The sequence below is a fragment of the Hipposideros armiger genome, unplaced genomic scaffold, assembly GCF_001890085.2.
Source record: "Hipposideros armiger isolate ML-2016 unplaced genomic scaffold, ASM189008v1 scaffold_348, whole genome shotgun sequence".
In the NCBI taxonomy this organism is placed as follows: Eukaryota; Metazoa; Chordata; class Mammalia; order Chiroptera; family Hipposideridae; genus Hipposideros; species Hipposideros armiger.
In genome coordinates, this window is record NW_017731698.1 from 1,022,598 (window position 1) to 1,038,695 (window position 16,098).

Here is a 16,098-nt window from a genome sequence, read left to right on the forward strand (position 1 = left end):
AAAAAAAAAAAAAAAAAGACATTTAAGACCAATTTTGGAAATAGAGAACTCATTTGAAATTGTAACATTTAAAATATTTCTACTTTTAATTTACCTTTATATGAACTATAACCCAGTATTACCTTAAATACTTGACAGACTGTGGTATAACAGGCTTAAGAAATAAATATAAAGTCATGAAAAGGCAGCATATGACAAATGGGTAAAATTTTAGGGTAAAAGGTTGTGCTGTGAAGGGTGCGGCATTTAAGATAGGTTTCAGTCAGAAGTAAATGCATCAGGGTGAAAGGAAGCCACATCAGAGGAAAGGAGGTGGGCTGTGCAGGCCACAGTGGGAGAGTAGCTAGTAGTATATTTAAGCTGGGACGACGGGGGCTTTTGTGGCACACAGGCCACAGGGAGCTTTCTTCTCTTCATAGTAAATTGGTTATCTGATATCAGTGGAAAAGGTTAGAAGTTTTGCATCCATGGCTTGCTGGGTAGCAGAAGGGTGGTATAGGGGAGGTCTTTTAAATCAAGAACCAATCAGGTTTTGACTCTTCTTCTGCAACTAATGAGCTTTGGGATTTTAGGGAAATTCTTCCCTTAGCTTCTGGTTTTTCTTCACTGACAAAAGAGGGTGATAACCACCAACTCTGTAATAGTTAAATAAAATAATGCATATAAAACATACACCATGGAGTCTGATGTATAGTAAGTATACAGTAATTATATCCACAGTGATACTTACATTTTGTTGTAGAGGCTCTTCAATGTTAGGCTGAGCAGTTAAAACTTAGTTAAGTAGGCCAGAGAATGAGACTGAAGAATTTTTTCATCAGTGGAATGATCAAAGCTGTGGTTGAAGATGATCTTGCATCAGGAAATAAGTTGGGTTGGGGGGAAAGGATGGACTGGAGATAGATACCAGTTAAAAGGCTATTATAATAGCTTTAGAGAAGACAGCAGCAGGGGGCAAAGAAAGGGAGAGGCAGCATTCAAAAGACTGTTGAAAGGACAAATGTATAGGACTTAGGAGCTAATGTTATATAGATGATGAAGAAAAAGTATCTAGGTGAGATTTTAGATTTATAGCAGGTCCTCGAATAATGTCGTTTCTTCAATGTCATTCATTATAGCATTGACGAAATGCCATAGGAACTTAACTCTTGTTTATATCAATTAGTCTATGGTAAAATTGGTTTTGTTATACATTGTTTCACTTAAAGTTGCAGAATCTATCAGCAACATTAAATGAGGACTAACTGTACATTGAAGTTATTTGGGTAATGTTGATGTTCATTAGATGGGCAGTGAGAAGGCAGCTTTTAGTCTCGCATACAGTAAGTGTAAGGTACTGTTACAGTTTTAGAGCGGAACTCTTCATCAGTGATGGAGAGCTTTGGGAAACAGTCAAAACGTTAAATGGATTTGGGCATCACCAAGGGAGAGGAACGTAGAGAGGCTATGTGAAAATTAAACTTTCAATAGGGAAGTCTACAGTATAACTTTTATTTACCACATAATTAAAAAGTTGTGGTTAGTGTCACCGACAATAAAACCATTTTGGCATTATCTCTCTCATTCTAACAGAATGCCTATTTTAACAATAAGCTGGGGTTTTTTCTTTCGTGGTTTAAAACAGTATAGGTGATGAATCAATGTCTCAGGTAAGGGGTTGATTGAACTTGGCTTTTTACTTTAAAAGAAGAAAGTATTTGTGAATTTTGTGTTAATTAAAATGAATGTCTAAGTCTGCACCAAAATGGGTAGGTGTGTGGCTTATTCTTTTCTGCCACTAGAGGTTCTTTCTGAAAATTGAAAAGCTATGCATTTCCAAAAGAGAAGGTTTAGAGTCTGACTAGAGTAACTGATGAAGTGGAGAACTATCAAATGAGAACCATAAATATCAGAACTATCTGTTTTGTAAAGGGGAGAGTGAAAAGTGAGTATGTTTTAAGTCTGTAAAAATGCAACATACGTACGTAATTCTCTAAATTCCACATATCAGATCCCATGATTTCTAGCCCTTCCAGTTCACTTAAATGGCATTAACCATTATTTTTATTAATTATTGATGTTTGGATTCAACATTTCCTTTTAGGTGTTTCAAAATCTTGAGTGCTAATGGTGAGGCAAAAGTGTTCAGACCAAGGGACCGTGATGATATTGTAAAAACTGTGATTGAACCGATGGCATCGGAAGGCTTGAGAACCATATGTCTTGCGTTCAGAGATTTCCCAGCAGGAGAACCAGAACCAGAGTGGGATAATGAAAATGATATTGTCACCGGCCTTACATGCATTGCTGTTGTGGGGATTGAAGATCCTGTGAGACCCGAGGTGGTGAAACATTCTGTGTTCTGCATGTGCAGAATCTGTTATGTGTAGAGGATCTGGGCACTAACTGTAACCACTTTTCCAGTAACATTCTTGGTGTTTGTGATTTTATTTTTTTCTGTGTGAATCCAAGATAAATGAAATGACAGTGCTTGTGACACAATACTGTCTACTTACAGCTTTTAACTAGACAGCTTCCTTTGAGATCCTGTGTGTTTATAGCACCATAACCTAGCACAGTGCCTTAACCTGAGTAGGGTTTTCAACTGATATACTAAAGTAAATAATAGATGCCATTAAGTTATTTCTTTGCATAGTCTATAGACCAGCACTGTCAGTTAAACTCTCTGATGACAGAAATATTCTGTGTATTGTTCAGTACAGTAGCCACTGGCCACGTGTGGCTCCTTAGTTCTTTAAGTATGGCTAGTACAACTGGAAAACTGAAATTTTGATTTGATTTGATTTAAATTTAAACATTTCATTACTATATTGGACCGCAGGCAGCTCTAGACTTTGCTTTTCCTCTTTACATCATTTTTTTTTAAAGTTTATTGAGTAACAACTGTGCGCCAGGCACTATACGAGGGTACTAGAGACATAAAGATTATTGAGATCTGATCTCTGGTCTTGTTGGGGATGACAAACATAATTATAACCCAGGATGTTAATTCATTGTTAGATATATGTGAGCACAGGACATGAGCCCTCAACCTACTCTAAAGTAATATAATCTTTTTATTGTGTTCTTACTGTGTGCCAGATACTATGCCAAGTGCCTTACGTGTATTAATTCTTTTCATGTTCACATCTGTGAATTATGAGTATCATTACTCACATTTGATAGATGGAAAAAAAAGTTGAGATATATAAAGGTGAGCCCTAGACCACAGAGCCTAGTGTGCTCAAATCCTGGCTCTGTCTAAAGCACATGCTATATTAACCACTGGAGTGGTCAGGTAAAGATAAAACTTCGTAGATCTGCGTCTTAAAAGATGAGGAGGCATTAGCTCAACCAAGAGAGATAGGGGAGCAAAACACAAAGGCAAAACCAGCTCTTGTTCACTGTCAACTGATTGATTCAACACCCAGTGTGTAGTACCAGACACTCTTAGGAACTGAAAATACTGTAGTCAACAAAGCAGTCATAAAACTTTCATTCTAGAGAAGTAACACAACCAGACAGACAAAATGATAGCTATGTGGATTGTGTGCCAAGTGAAATTACGTTCTTTGAGGAATGAGACTTCCTGCTGCCCTCATAGGCCTTTCATTCTGGATGGCATGGGGGGAACCGGGAGGGTGACATCAGTTAAGACAAGTACAGATGTGATAAGGGCTAGAAGGATATGCACAGGGCGATAAAACAAGGTAATTGAGAGAGACCACAATTCAGAATCTCTGAGGATATGACATTCAAGCTGAGATCCGATGGCTAAAAGTGAGGCAGCCATGTAAATAGCCACAAGAAGAGTAGTCCAAGCAAATTGAACAAAATAAGCGGGGGGCTAAAGGTGAGAACGCATTTCTCTATTTCAGAGATGGAAAGGAGGCCAGTATGGTGAAAAGTGTGGACAGGAAGGAGCAGATGAGATTATCTTGGGTCATACTAGGCAATAAGTGCTCTAAGCTTTATTCTAAAATTAATGACATTCAGGCTGACATGATTCATGTTGTTAAAATATTATTTGGGTACCATGTAAGAAATGAATTAGAGAGAGAAGAAGCAGGGAAGCCAGTAAGATTATTGCAGTAATCCCAGGCAAGAGATGACCATGGTTTACAGCTACAATTGTGGCAGGGAAGATGGAAAGAAAGGGATGATTGCAAAGTAAATGGAGGTAGAACCAATAGGAATGACTGGGCGGGGTTTGGATATACTGTTTTTAACATTGTTGAGGTGTCTGAAACATCCAAATGTATGTGAAATAGGCATTTGGACCTAGGAGCCTGAAAGTGGCCCAGGCTGAAACATTCACATTTGAGGCTAAAGGAGATCTCCTGCGGAGAGCATGTAGCTAAAGAGGGTTTCAGATTACTATATTGCCACAATTAAGCACCTTCCCAAAGTGGGGAAATCAGTCGCTAACATGCATAACTGGGTGTGTGGTGTAATAAGAAAATCAGAAGAAACAGCATATGTAGAGATGAAGATAAATTGAGTTTGTGGGTTTTGGAGTTTCAAATGCTTATGAAACATCCAAGTGGATCATTTTACCAACTGTTGCTCAGAGCAAACCATTCAAAGTTTTATACATTGACTTTTGACTTAAGTCTTATCTAAAAATAATACTAAATCAGGATGTCTACAACTTCTATCCTTCGGAAAATGGATCGCTATTGTGTTCTTGGCATTGAGGTTGATGGAGAGTTTTATCTTATTTTTAAACATGGAAATGGCACTTAATTTTTTTCAGCATCACAAAATAAGATGGGTACTTTTTGAAAACGAGACAGTGTCATATGAAACAGCTTTGAGTAGCTGCATTTTGACGTTCTGATGTAGAGAATCTAGATTAATTGGGTATCTAGGACAAACCCAGCTTCACTGCATATGTGTAGGTACTTGGACAAGAGGTACTTAGCTTCTCTTCAGTTTCTTATCTGTAAAAAGTGATGGTAGTTTGAGAGTTTTAAGTGAAAGCATTTGGTGGTTAGTGGACAATTAATAAGTGTTAGTTTGCCTTTCTTAAATATTATTTGCCATATAGTGTTAATCTGAGACCCGTTTCCTCCTCTTATTCATTGTTCCCCTATTCCAAATAATCTCAGGATAGCACCTGATCAGGGAGTGCTTACGTGAACACATTTTGGTTACATTTTATCTCAAATGAGGTGTCGGGATATATATTACATTTGTACCGCAGGCTAGTGTTTTCAAAATCAAATACTGATTTTTATTTTTAACATAATCTGGCAGGCTCTGCCCTTTCACTCACCTCTGTGTCACCAGCGCCTACCATAGTGCCTGGCATTCAGTAAATACTAGTTGAAGTGAATGCGTATGATGTTTCTTTCCAAGGATGTGAATGACTAAGAGCTCACTGGATGGAAGGATATACTTTTACATTATAAATCCTAAAGCTAACAGATACATATTTATTTATGTTGCTGGTAATTAAATTGCGCACATGTCCCGAGACACAGTGGTACCCATAATACCCTGTCTGGAATATGCCCCTCCTTGGCAAATACCTAAGGGTGACTATTTTCCCAAAGATACTTAATTCAGTAGTTCAACAAATACTAAGCTCCACTTATATGTCAGGCACTTGTTAAATGAATGAAAGGCATTGTACCTAGGTGTCGGTGATCCAGACATGGGAAGGTCAGGGTTCTTCTACCCTCAAGAAGCTCATTGATTTGCTGAAAACTCACGTAAACAAATAACTATACTGTGATATGTGAGCTGTAATAGAGGTATGCATATAATGTGAAGGCACAATTCTTTTTAGATAGGCCATCGAAGCTCCCAGAGGAATTAACACTTAAACCGTATCTTTAATAGAAGTCACAAACAGCTTACAGACCAAAGTTACCCTTTAGTTACATTATCTTTGAAGTGTGTATGTGTGTGTGTGTGTGTGTGTGTGTTTGTGTGTTTAAAACATTCAATATTGAGAGAGTACACACAAATCTGGGTTTCTGCTTTCTTTTGAAATTGTAGGTTCTGTCAACATTGGGCACTCATTCTCCCATGGTAAAAATAGGCTAGCGCTGAGTAGCTCTTTCATTAGGCGTTCTTCTGGGGTTTGTCGCCTTCGGCGTGTTTCCTCTTATGTTACCTTCATGGCCCTGTAGTATTTGCAACCTCTGCTCTAGTAGGATTTTCTGGTTAGAGAAGAGCAGGAAAGGATTTTCTAGGCGAAGGGAACTACAGAAACAGGCACAGAAATAATATGTAGATTATTCATCTATCAAGTTGTATATAGTGGAGAAAATTTTTAGATAAATCTAGAAAACTGTTTGGAGGCTCAGGTGTGATACTCTGTTATACTGAGGACTTTGTGGTTTATAGTATAACAACTGGGGAATCATCATGTATTTCTAAGAAAGTGTATTAGAAAAAGAACACTGCTGTCAAGTATACCAGATGTTTTAAAGGAGGAACAAACATAAAGATAGGGATACAAATTAAAAAGCTGTTTCAGTAGCTCAGGCAACAAGCACTGGGGACAGGGGAAGGTTTGAGGTCAAGTCTGCAGCGCTTCAGGATGTATAGGGTAAGGGGGATGGAGGAGGTCAGAGGAGTCTTAGGTTTCTGTTCCATGAGTAGGTTTAGAAAACGTGTTCTCCTTTTGGACACCCAAATTCTGTTGCCCACTTTTGTCGGGGAATTGTGAATTCAGTTGTTACAATGAGGTGGGGAAAGATACAGTTTTAAAAGTTACTAGCACACAGATGGTGGTCAAAGGTAAGAGAGTAGATGAGCCACCCATAACCCTACAGAACACCAGTACTTGCGCTGGTGTTGCATGGGCAGTAGGACCAGAAAGGCAGAAAGCCTGTGGTAAATAAGTGATGCAAACACATTAAACTGCATGACAACTTGAAAATGAAGCCTGAACTAGGACTGTGGCAGTGCAAGAGGAAAAAAGAGGTTATTGGGAATAATTCAAGAAATATTGACTATTAGGGTGAAATTGAAATTATTTGTGGGGTTATGAGGTAATGCATATTTGTTCAGTGGGATTTTTTTTTCTTTTGGAAACACTAATTTTCTTTCATAATATGGATTTTTTTTTAATGTAAACCAGGTACCAGATGCAATAAAGAAATGTCAGAGGGCCGGAATTACTGTGCGGATGGTCACTGGTGATAATATTAATACTGCTCGAGCTATTGCTACCAAGTGTGGTATTTTACATCCTGGGGAAGATTTCCTATGCCTAGAAGGTAAAGATTTCAACCGGAGAATACGAAATGAAAAAGGAGAGGTAAGAGACTTTTATTTTTTTAATTGATTAGAAATTTAATTCAACAAAATCATACTAAATATACACCATGCATTAGGCAGCACATGTTAAGAAATGCAACCTGCACCTCAAGAAACAAAATATCAGCATTTTAGGAAATAAAAGGGACAACTGATATTTTGTGAGCACTTGTTTGTTTATTTAAGTTTAGACCAATTTTCTTAGTACAGTATGTGAAAGCGAGTGATAGGAGATGAGTTTTGAAAGGTTGATAGGGAGCATATTTTAGAGGACCCCAAACTCTGAGCTTTTTATGCTAAATTAAGGAGCTTCCATTTTCATAGTCACTGGGAAGATTTTTAAAATTGGATCTATAGGAGTGGTTCTCAAACTTGAGTATGCATCAGAATTACCTGGAGAACTTTTTAACACATCGATACATAGGCCACACCTCTGAGTATTTAATAAGAGAAACCTAGGGCCTTGCTCAAGAATTTCATTTCTAACAAGTTCCCAGGAATGGCTGGTGCTGCTGGTCTGTTAACCACACTTCTGAGAACCACTGATACATATGCGCGGTAACTAATTTGGAATTATGAAACTAGGCTTGGGCACATATTAACTTTGACAAAAATTTATAGATTGAGCAAGAGCGGATAGACAAGATTTGGCCAAAGCTTCGAGTACTTGCAAGATCGTCTCCTACTGACAAACACACACTGGTTAAAGGTGAGTAGGTTTTATATTTCATAATTTCTTAATACAGAGATGTGTTCTACTTCTTAAAATAGTAATTAATACTGAGTTTTAGATTGAGTCATGGATATCATCCTTCCCAATAAAATCTAAATACATTTCTTTTTGATGCCTTCGGTGAATGTGTTAATCTTCAGTGAGTAAACAGGATATTGCTCCTAATGTAACCTTAGTTTCTGGAGTTGATCCTTGTCCAACATCTCAGCAGTTTCCATTCCTCTATGTTTGTTTGTTTAATTATTTATTTGTAACCTTGCATCTGTAAAACTGACTTGTCAGGATATTCTGCAGAATCACCTTATTAATTAAAGGGAATGTTTTTACAGCACAAGTATTTCCGTTGATTTCAGGTATAATTGACAGCACTGTCTCAGAACAACGTCAGGTTGTAGCTGTAACCGGAGATGGCACCAATGACGGTCCAGCACTAAAGAAAGCTGATGTTGGATTCGCAATGGTAGGAACTTACCTATTCAAGTGTAATTTACAGGCGAGGTTTTTTGTTTGTTTGGTTTGTTTGTTTTTTATTAAATTGCTATCGATTTTAGACACTGTCCCTCAAGATTAGTTTGAGGAATAATATATAAGCCTAAATTGATTTATAAGTAATTAGTTTAGATACACTAACTTTATTTGGTATGGTGAAATCTGGCTGGAAGATGACTTCTTTTGAACAGTTATAGTAAGATTATACATTTATGTGTACTCTGTAAAATATATAAATATCTTTCATCTCATCTGAATCTTGCAACAATCCTCTTCAAGTGGGAGATAAACTTAAATAAAAGAGTTATATGTATTAAAGTTAAAAAAAATTGAGAATCTTTCATTCAACTGAAAATATCTCTTAAAAGTAACTGAATGTCATCGTTTTATATTTGATAGATGTAATCTCTTTTGATTGAAAAAAATCTGGTTTTCCCCCCAAAGTTCTCAATTTAGATTTGATTATTTAAAGTGCTAGAAAATTAAAGTATTTCATTATCTTTTTCCTATACTTTGCCATAGTACTGATAAAACATTTACTATAAAATTGATACCATGAAATACATATGCTACCTCAGTGTTTAATAATTGAAATTAGGTTGTTATAGCTTTGAATCTGTTTCTTCCAGTTTTTCATTGTGGAAATGAATCTTTTTATACCCTCAGTGCCATAGAAAATTTAAGTATTTTATTTAATTTTAGATTAGGTTTGTTTTGTTTGTTTGTTTTGTTTTTCCATTTTTGGAAAATACAGGTCCATAATAATTCTCAAATTCAAAAATCTGAAAACTGAAATTTCTTTGCTAAATTTTCAGCACTCATTTGATGGCAAAACTTATCCTGAACTGATGTGAGGATATTACTTGTCCCACTTAATACGAATATTCATAGCCATTGTAGAGATATTAGTGTGTTTTATAGGGAACCTCCCTGGGAAAATATGTGATAGAAGTTATGTGCTTCATCTTTCTAAAATATGAGCGACTGAATTCTGAAACAGTCTGGCCCCAAAGGTTTCAGATGAGAGAATATTTATGTGTACCAATGTTTATTTGCATAGTTTGTCCTCCTGGTATTTTCCTACTAAAATAGGGGTTTAGCAGAACCAACACCATGGTGGCAACCTTTCAACAGGAGGGAGCAAGATGGAAAAAGGAAATTACATGGGTAAAACTATGAACTATTGTTTGTGAACCCAAAGATCCCACCCTACCCTATCCCAAACTTACTACCATTGGCAGCACATTGATATGAACTTCTGAAGACCTGTGAAGAGTAGCTAAAGGGATAAGTAATATTTAAATGCTGTTCCTTGGACTGTAGACAAATAGAATCATTCACTTTAGGAACACAGGATCACTTCCGGCTGCACTGGAGCATTTATCAGCGTTCTTAAATCTGGACAGCTGACCAGAAAGGCATTTATGTACAGTGCATTTTAAAATTTTTAAAAATACTTTCTTCATGAAACTGAAGTGTTTAAAGCAGGTACTAAGGGCTTTAAATTCCGGGGGTGCCAAAAAAAAGTACACATTTTAAGAGATGTTATCTATATATTACTTTCCGAAGTTGAATTGAAGAACGGTAGCAATGTGTAGTATGACGTTAGCTCAAAAGATGGCGTTCATCAAATGAATGCTAGTGTCACCACGCGACAGGCAGGACATTCAAAGAAAATGGCGGAAGCACGGTTGTTGTTTAAGGAGAGCAAGACCATTTTGAAGTGGTATTTGAAATTCGAGAGTGTTGCGGAAGTATGGCAGTGGAGGTGTGAGTAAGCAGCAGAACCTCCAAGATGCCTAACAATTGCACACATTCGTCATAAGTTTGAGACAAATGGTACTGTGTGAATAGACAAATGGTACTGCGTGAATAGAAATAGAAATGGCATGCACAGCGATACAAGTGGACACTTTGATCAGCGTTACTCAAGCAGTAGTTCGCCGTAATCAGAAGTGTCTGGATGCTCGTGGTAACCACTTTGAGCACCTCTAGTAATTGCAGAAGTCAAACGTGACTTGTATTCATCTTTCGTTATCGGTATATATTATTACAATTTAAATACAATTTTTTCCTTTCTTAAAATGTGTGTACATTTTTTTGGCACCCTCTGTATATACAGGTAAATATAGTAATGCAAATAAAAACACGGTACAGTGGCTGCTTTGTTTGGTTGATTTTTAAACCCTGAAGATTTTAGTCCCCTTGTGCCACTTTTTGTTAAAGGTAGCAGGTCAAAAAAATCTAGACTTGTTTTTAAAATAAAGACAAAGAATAGTTGCTTAGTGGCTTAGATTTAAAAGCAGTGTTGCTCAAGCTTGAATTTACTTTGTGTATTTGTTCAGTTCTTCGATTTCGTTATTTTTAAAACAAAGGCAAAATTATTTATCTTGGGATTTTATTAGATACCCACAAGAAATTGCTGTTGATTAGTCCTTTCTATATTTGTCTTTTATTCTTCAGACAGAAATAGTATTTTAGAAGCCTGTCTATCTATCGGATAAATAGAGGGTGTGTGTGTGTGTGTGTGTGTGTGTGTGTGTGTGTGTGTGTTTGCGTGTGTGTGTTTGCGTGCGCACGCGCACATGCATGCCTGCGCACATTATACATATATACACTACATATATTAGCGATTTCAACATTAAAATAAAATTTACAACAATAAGATGTATAAAAGGACTGTAATATGAGTACATTATTAGCTTGCAAAGAGTCTGACATTTTCCCCTATTTAGCCACTCCCTTTAGAATTCCTTTAGATAGCAAGCCTCCGCAATACATTTAAAATATTATTATATTATTTTTTTTATTATACAGTAGCTCCCCTCCTTATCCGTGGTTTTTCTCTCCATGGTTTCAGTTACCTGAGAGCTGCAGCCTGAAATATTAAAAGGAAAATTCCAGAAATAAACAATTCATAAATTTTAAATTGTGCACTGTTCTGAGCAGCGGGATGAAAACTCGCATTTGGCCTTCTGGTCCATTCCAGGATGCGAATCATCCCTTTGTCCAGGGTATCCATGATCCATGCGCTACCACCTGTCAGTCGTTTAGTAGCCATCTGAGTTATCAGATCTGGTATGGCAGTGCTTATGTTCAGGTCACTCCATTTTACTCAATAATGGCCCCCAAAGTATAACAGTAGTGATGCTGGCAATTCGGATATGCCAGAGAGAAGCCATAAAGTGCTTCCTTTAAGTGACTGAAAAGGTAAACATTCTCAACTAAGGAAAAAAAAATTGTACACTGAGGTTGCTACATCATTCACCTCACTTCATCTCATCACGTAGGCGTTGTATCATCCCCCATCATCACAAGAAGGGTGAGTACAGTAAAATAAGATATTTTGAGAAAGACAACATTCACATTACTTCTATTGCAGTATATTGTTATAATTGTATTTTATTAGATATTGTTAATCTCTTACTGTGCCTAATTTGTAAATTAAACTTTGTCACAGGTCTGCATGTATAGGGAAACACAGTATAATACAGGGTTTGGTACTATCCCCAGTTTCAGGCTTCCACTGGGGGTTTGGAACATATCCTCCACAGTTAAGGGGGTCTACTGTATTACATTATTCTTATCAGAATTCAGTTAACCACATATACAGATATTTTTTTCATCAAAGACTAAATGCCTATAATAAAATCTTCTGTAAGGTAATTAAAGTTTGGATTAATAAAGGATCCATTTGTTTATTCCCCAAGCATTCAGAAGCTATTTTCAGTGTTCCGGTCCAGAAACTTCAGAGGTGTGTAGTTGTTGCCTCCTAAAGGTTCAGCACACAAGGAAATAGATCATTGAAGCGTAGTGGCAGCCAGTGAAGGAGTAAACATAAATGCTGGAAGCCTCTAGGAAGAGGTCCTTGATTCTGCCAGTAGAAACTGGGAAAGGTTTTCTGAAAGCGGTGCTGTCTGAACTGAGGGAGGGAGAAAAGCATGTAGAAAAGTACAGCCAAGAGACCCTCAGTGAATTGCAAGTACCATCCCACGCTGCTTTACAATGGGGACATGTTCTGAGAAGTGCGTTATTAGGCCATTTGGTCCTTGTGTGAACATCACAGAGTGTACTTACACAAACCTAAATGATATAGCCTACTTTGCACCTAGACTATATGACATCGCCTGTTGCTCCTAGGCTACAAGCCTGTACAGCATGTTCTGTACCAAAGAACATGAGATTAAATCAGCGACAGTAGAGAATGATGCAATCAAGAGATGGTAAACACAAGATGCATGAGGCTGCTGCCGACATAACATGGCATACTTTTTTGTGTGTGTGAGCAGAAAGAGTAATATAACAATAAAAAGTCTAGTGTAGTAAAGACATAAACCAGTAACATAGTCGTGTGTTATCATTATCAAGTATTATGGACTGTACATAATTCTCTGTGCTATACTTTTATACGACTGGCATGTTTATACCAGCATGACCACAGACGTGAATAATGTGTGCACTGCGACATTACAACAGCTACAACGTCATTAGGAGATAGGAATTTTCAGCTCCATTCTAATCTCACAGGACTGCCATCACATAGTCATTAGGTCCTTCGTTGACCAAAATGTCTTTACACGGCTCATGACTAGTTTTAGCATAAATAGGAGAGGATGTGGTATTGGTGGATAATGGGATGTGAAACGGGGAGGGTTGATACAGGCCACCAGATAAGGGCCTTGAATACCAAGATAAGGAATTTGTTCTTTTATTCTGTACAAATGCACTTCCCAAACTGATTCCCGATGGAGTAAAATTAGTTTGGAGACACACAGCATGTTAGCATACAGCTCGGGAGAAGCTCATTAAAAAAACTGTTTACCTTTTTTGATGAAAAGTTTCCCAAACTTGTTTGGTTATGAAACTAGTTTTTGTTTGGATACAAATTAACTTTAAAGTTACTTATTAAATTTTGAAGGCTTTTTTAAGTTCATTTTTCAATTGCAGTTGACTTACAATATTAGTTTTAGGTGTGTAACATAGTGATTAAACATTTATATACTTTACAAAGTGATTCTCCCCAGTAAGTCTAGTACCCACCTGGCGCCGTACATAGTTATTACAATGTTGTTCACTGTATTCCCTATGCTGTACTTTACATCCCATGACTGTTTTAATAACTGGAAAATTTGAAGGATTTTGAACAAGGGAGTGATGAGATTGGCATTTGTAAAAGGAGAATAATTAGAGGCAGGGAAACCTGTTTGGCTTAGATGTGTTAAATAATGTTTGTTGCATATTAAAAGTAAAATATTCAGATTAAGAGCTAAAGACTAAAATTTTAAATTAAAATAGTTTCTTCATTAAATATTTTGAGAAAAGCTTGGTTTGAACTTTTTGTGTTTATTAAAACAGTATATGCATAGCATTTAAAAAGGCAAATAGTTTTATAAGCCTTAATTCCTAAGTCCCCTTCCACATGTCATTTCTTCCAGCTCATTTTTTGACTAAGGAAACCAAGTACTTTAGCTGTTTGCCTCTGTATATCTAAGTCACATGACTATAGTGCTTTTTAATTTTGTTATTAATGTAAAGCATTTGTATTGACTTCTCATTACGGATGATAAGGATTTAGCACTTCCACAGACACACACACCATTTTCACCCCTGTGTGCATTCACGCACATGACCTATCCTGTCACTCTTCAGTAATTTTGGATCTATCGATAGAGTCCTTACCATGCTTGTCAGTCAGTGCTATGCCAAACTGAGACATGAGGCCTGCTGTAATTTTATTTCCTTGCACAACTTTTTGTATTCCCTGTAAATTGTTTTTTTCCATTCACTTTCTTTTTAATTTTATTTATTTATTTTTGCTTAGTATTTCGATGTGCTTAACACTAATTCATCGCCAAATTTTCCTTTCACTGCATCAGAGGCATCTGGCACTTTTACCAGTTTCACCTTAGACCTCTCCCACGTCTCCTGAACATGCTTTCATCTGGACTCACCTGCTAGGCCTGCTATACAACTGTCTTGTTTTTCTCCGTTCCTGAGGATTTCCTTTACCTCTCTCTTATGTTGACTCTTGTATTTCCTGTATTCCTTGCAATTGTCTTTTGGGGTTTACTCCCTCATGTAGTAGAGCCATCTCCTCCAATAGCTTCCTGAGAAACGGGTTTTGAGAGTTAAACTTTCATAACTTTTATGACTGAAATCTCCATCCTCTCCTCTCTCTTGATTCTTAATCTGACTTGGTATAAAAATCTAGATTGGACATTGTTTTCACTTGGAATTTTGAATTTGTTCCTCTATTTTTACATACCATTTTGAATTTTGAACCTCTTGGGGTTTTGGTGGGTTTTTTCCTTCTTCCTAGAGGTATGTAAGTCTTTACTTTGTTTTTTGTCCTCTGAATGTCATGATAATTTGTCTTAGAGCAGCTTTTTACTATGAAAACTCATTTTCTTCAATTTTGTGAAATTTTTTTTGTACTAGTCATATTTCCTCTCCATTGTTTCTTCTTGTGGCATGTTCCCCTGATTTTTGTATTTAAGAGTTGTTTTCGGTTCTCTGAGTTTTTGTTCTTATTTTAGCATCCTGTTCCTTACTTCATTGATGTACTTTTTACCTTTCTAAAGATTTGATTTTGTTTTTCTTTTTTTTAATGAGCTTTTGTCTCTCTGCAGAGTCTGTCTCCATTCTCCCCTTGGTTAATCTGTCTTTCTGGTTAGTGTTTTCCTCAGAAGTCAGATGATTCTTGGTTATCTCTGCCTTTTTGCTGGTGTAAAGCTGGAAATGGAAAGCCTTTGGCCTGTAGGTGGGATCTGTCAACCAGAAGCTTCTCAGTAAAGAGATCTGGCTTGGCCATTTCACTTCCTGAATTGCAGTATTTTTAGCTCTTTCTCTTAAAATGATCAGATTTCCGAGAAAAGAATCTTCAAATATGCTACCTGGAGAGCAATCCTCTATATTGGCATACTGGGAAACAGGTAGAGAGAGAAAGAAAGGTGGTAGTCTCAACATTCATTAAACAGTTACTTTTAACCCCCTTTTTTTCAATATAGCACCCCTATATTCAACAGTGCTTGGTACCCTTCAGTCTAGATATTGTGTTACACTCCCTCTAGTAACTTAGCAGGCACTCTTCTGCCATGTCAGAGGGAGTGTAAGATTGCATGAATTTGGAAGGGGCTCAGGATCGAGCTGCCTTTTCAATTTGTTATTAACGTATAACACACATACAGAAAGGTGCCTAAGTCATGGCTACACAACTGAGTGGATTATCACAGTAAACAGACATGTTCTGTACCAGGCAAGAAATAGAATATGACCTATACCCCAGACACCTCAATCACTCCCTTCTAACTGGCGCCCTGTCTGTCTGCAAAGATCATCAGTATTTTGAAGATGACTTTTGTTTCCGAACTTTGTACATAAGAATCACGTATTACGTATTATATTGAGTCCATCTTCTTTTATTCATCATTATGCTTGTGAGACTCATCTATGTTGTTGTATATAGCTAGTTCACTCATTTTTATTAGTCCATAACTTATTAACCCATCCCATTCTACTGTTGACGGACATTGTTGTTCTTAGTTTGGACCTTCTGAAGTACTTCTTCAGTGTCTTTGGTAGACTTTCAAGAAATCTTCCTGTTTTTATTCACAGCTTCACCC

The 16,098-nt window shown here is 37.0% G+C and overlaps 1 protein-coding gene across 1 annotated transcript in view; it reads left to right on the forward strand.

The window, feature by feature from the left end:
- ATP2B1 (ATPase plasma membrane Ca2+ transporting 1) overlaps positions 1-16,098 on the forward strand; it is a 129,085-nt gene that overhangs the window by 90,947 nt on the left and 22,040 nt on the right. The window contains exons 12-15 of the mRNA XM_019661437.1: positions 2,084-2,321; positions 7,076-7,255; positions 7,876-7,963; positions 8,341-8,447. Of these exons, the coding sequence (XP_019516982.1) occupies positions 2,084-2,321; positions 7,076-7,255; positions 7,876-7,963; positions 8,341-8,447 (613 nt within the window). The remainder of the gene's footprint in view (positions 1-2,083; positions 2,322-7,075; positions 7,256-7,875; positions 7,964-8,340; positions 8,448-16,098) is intronic.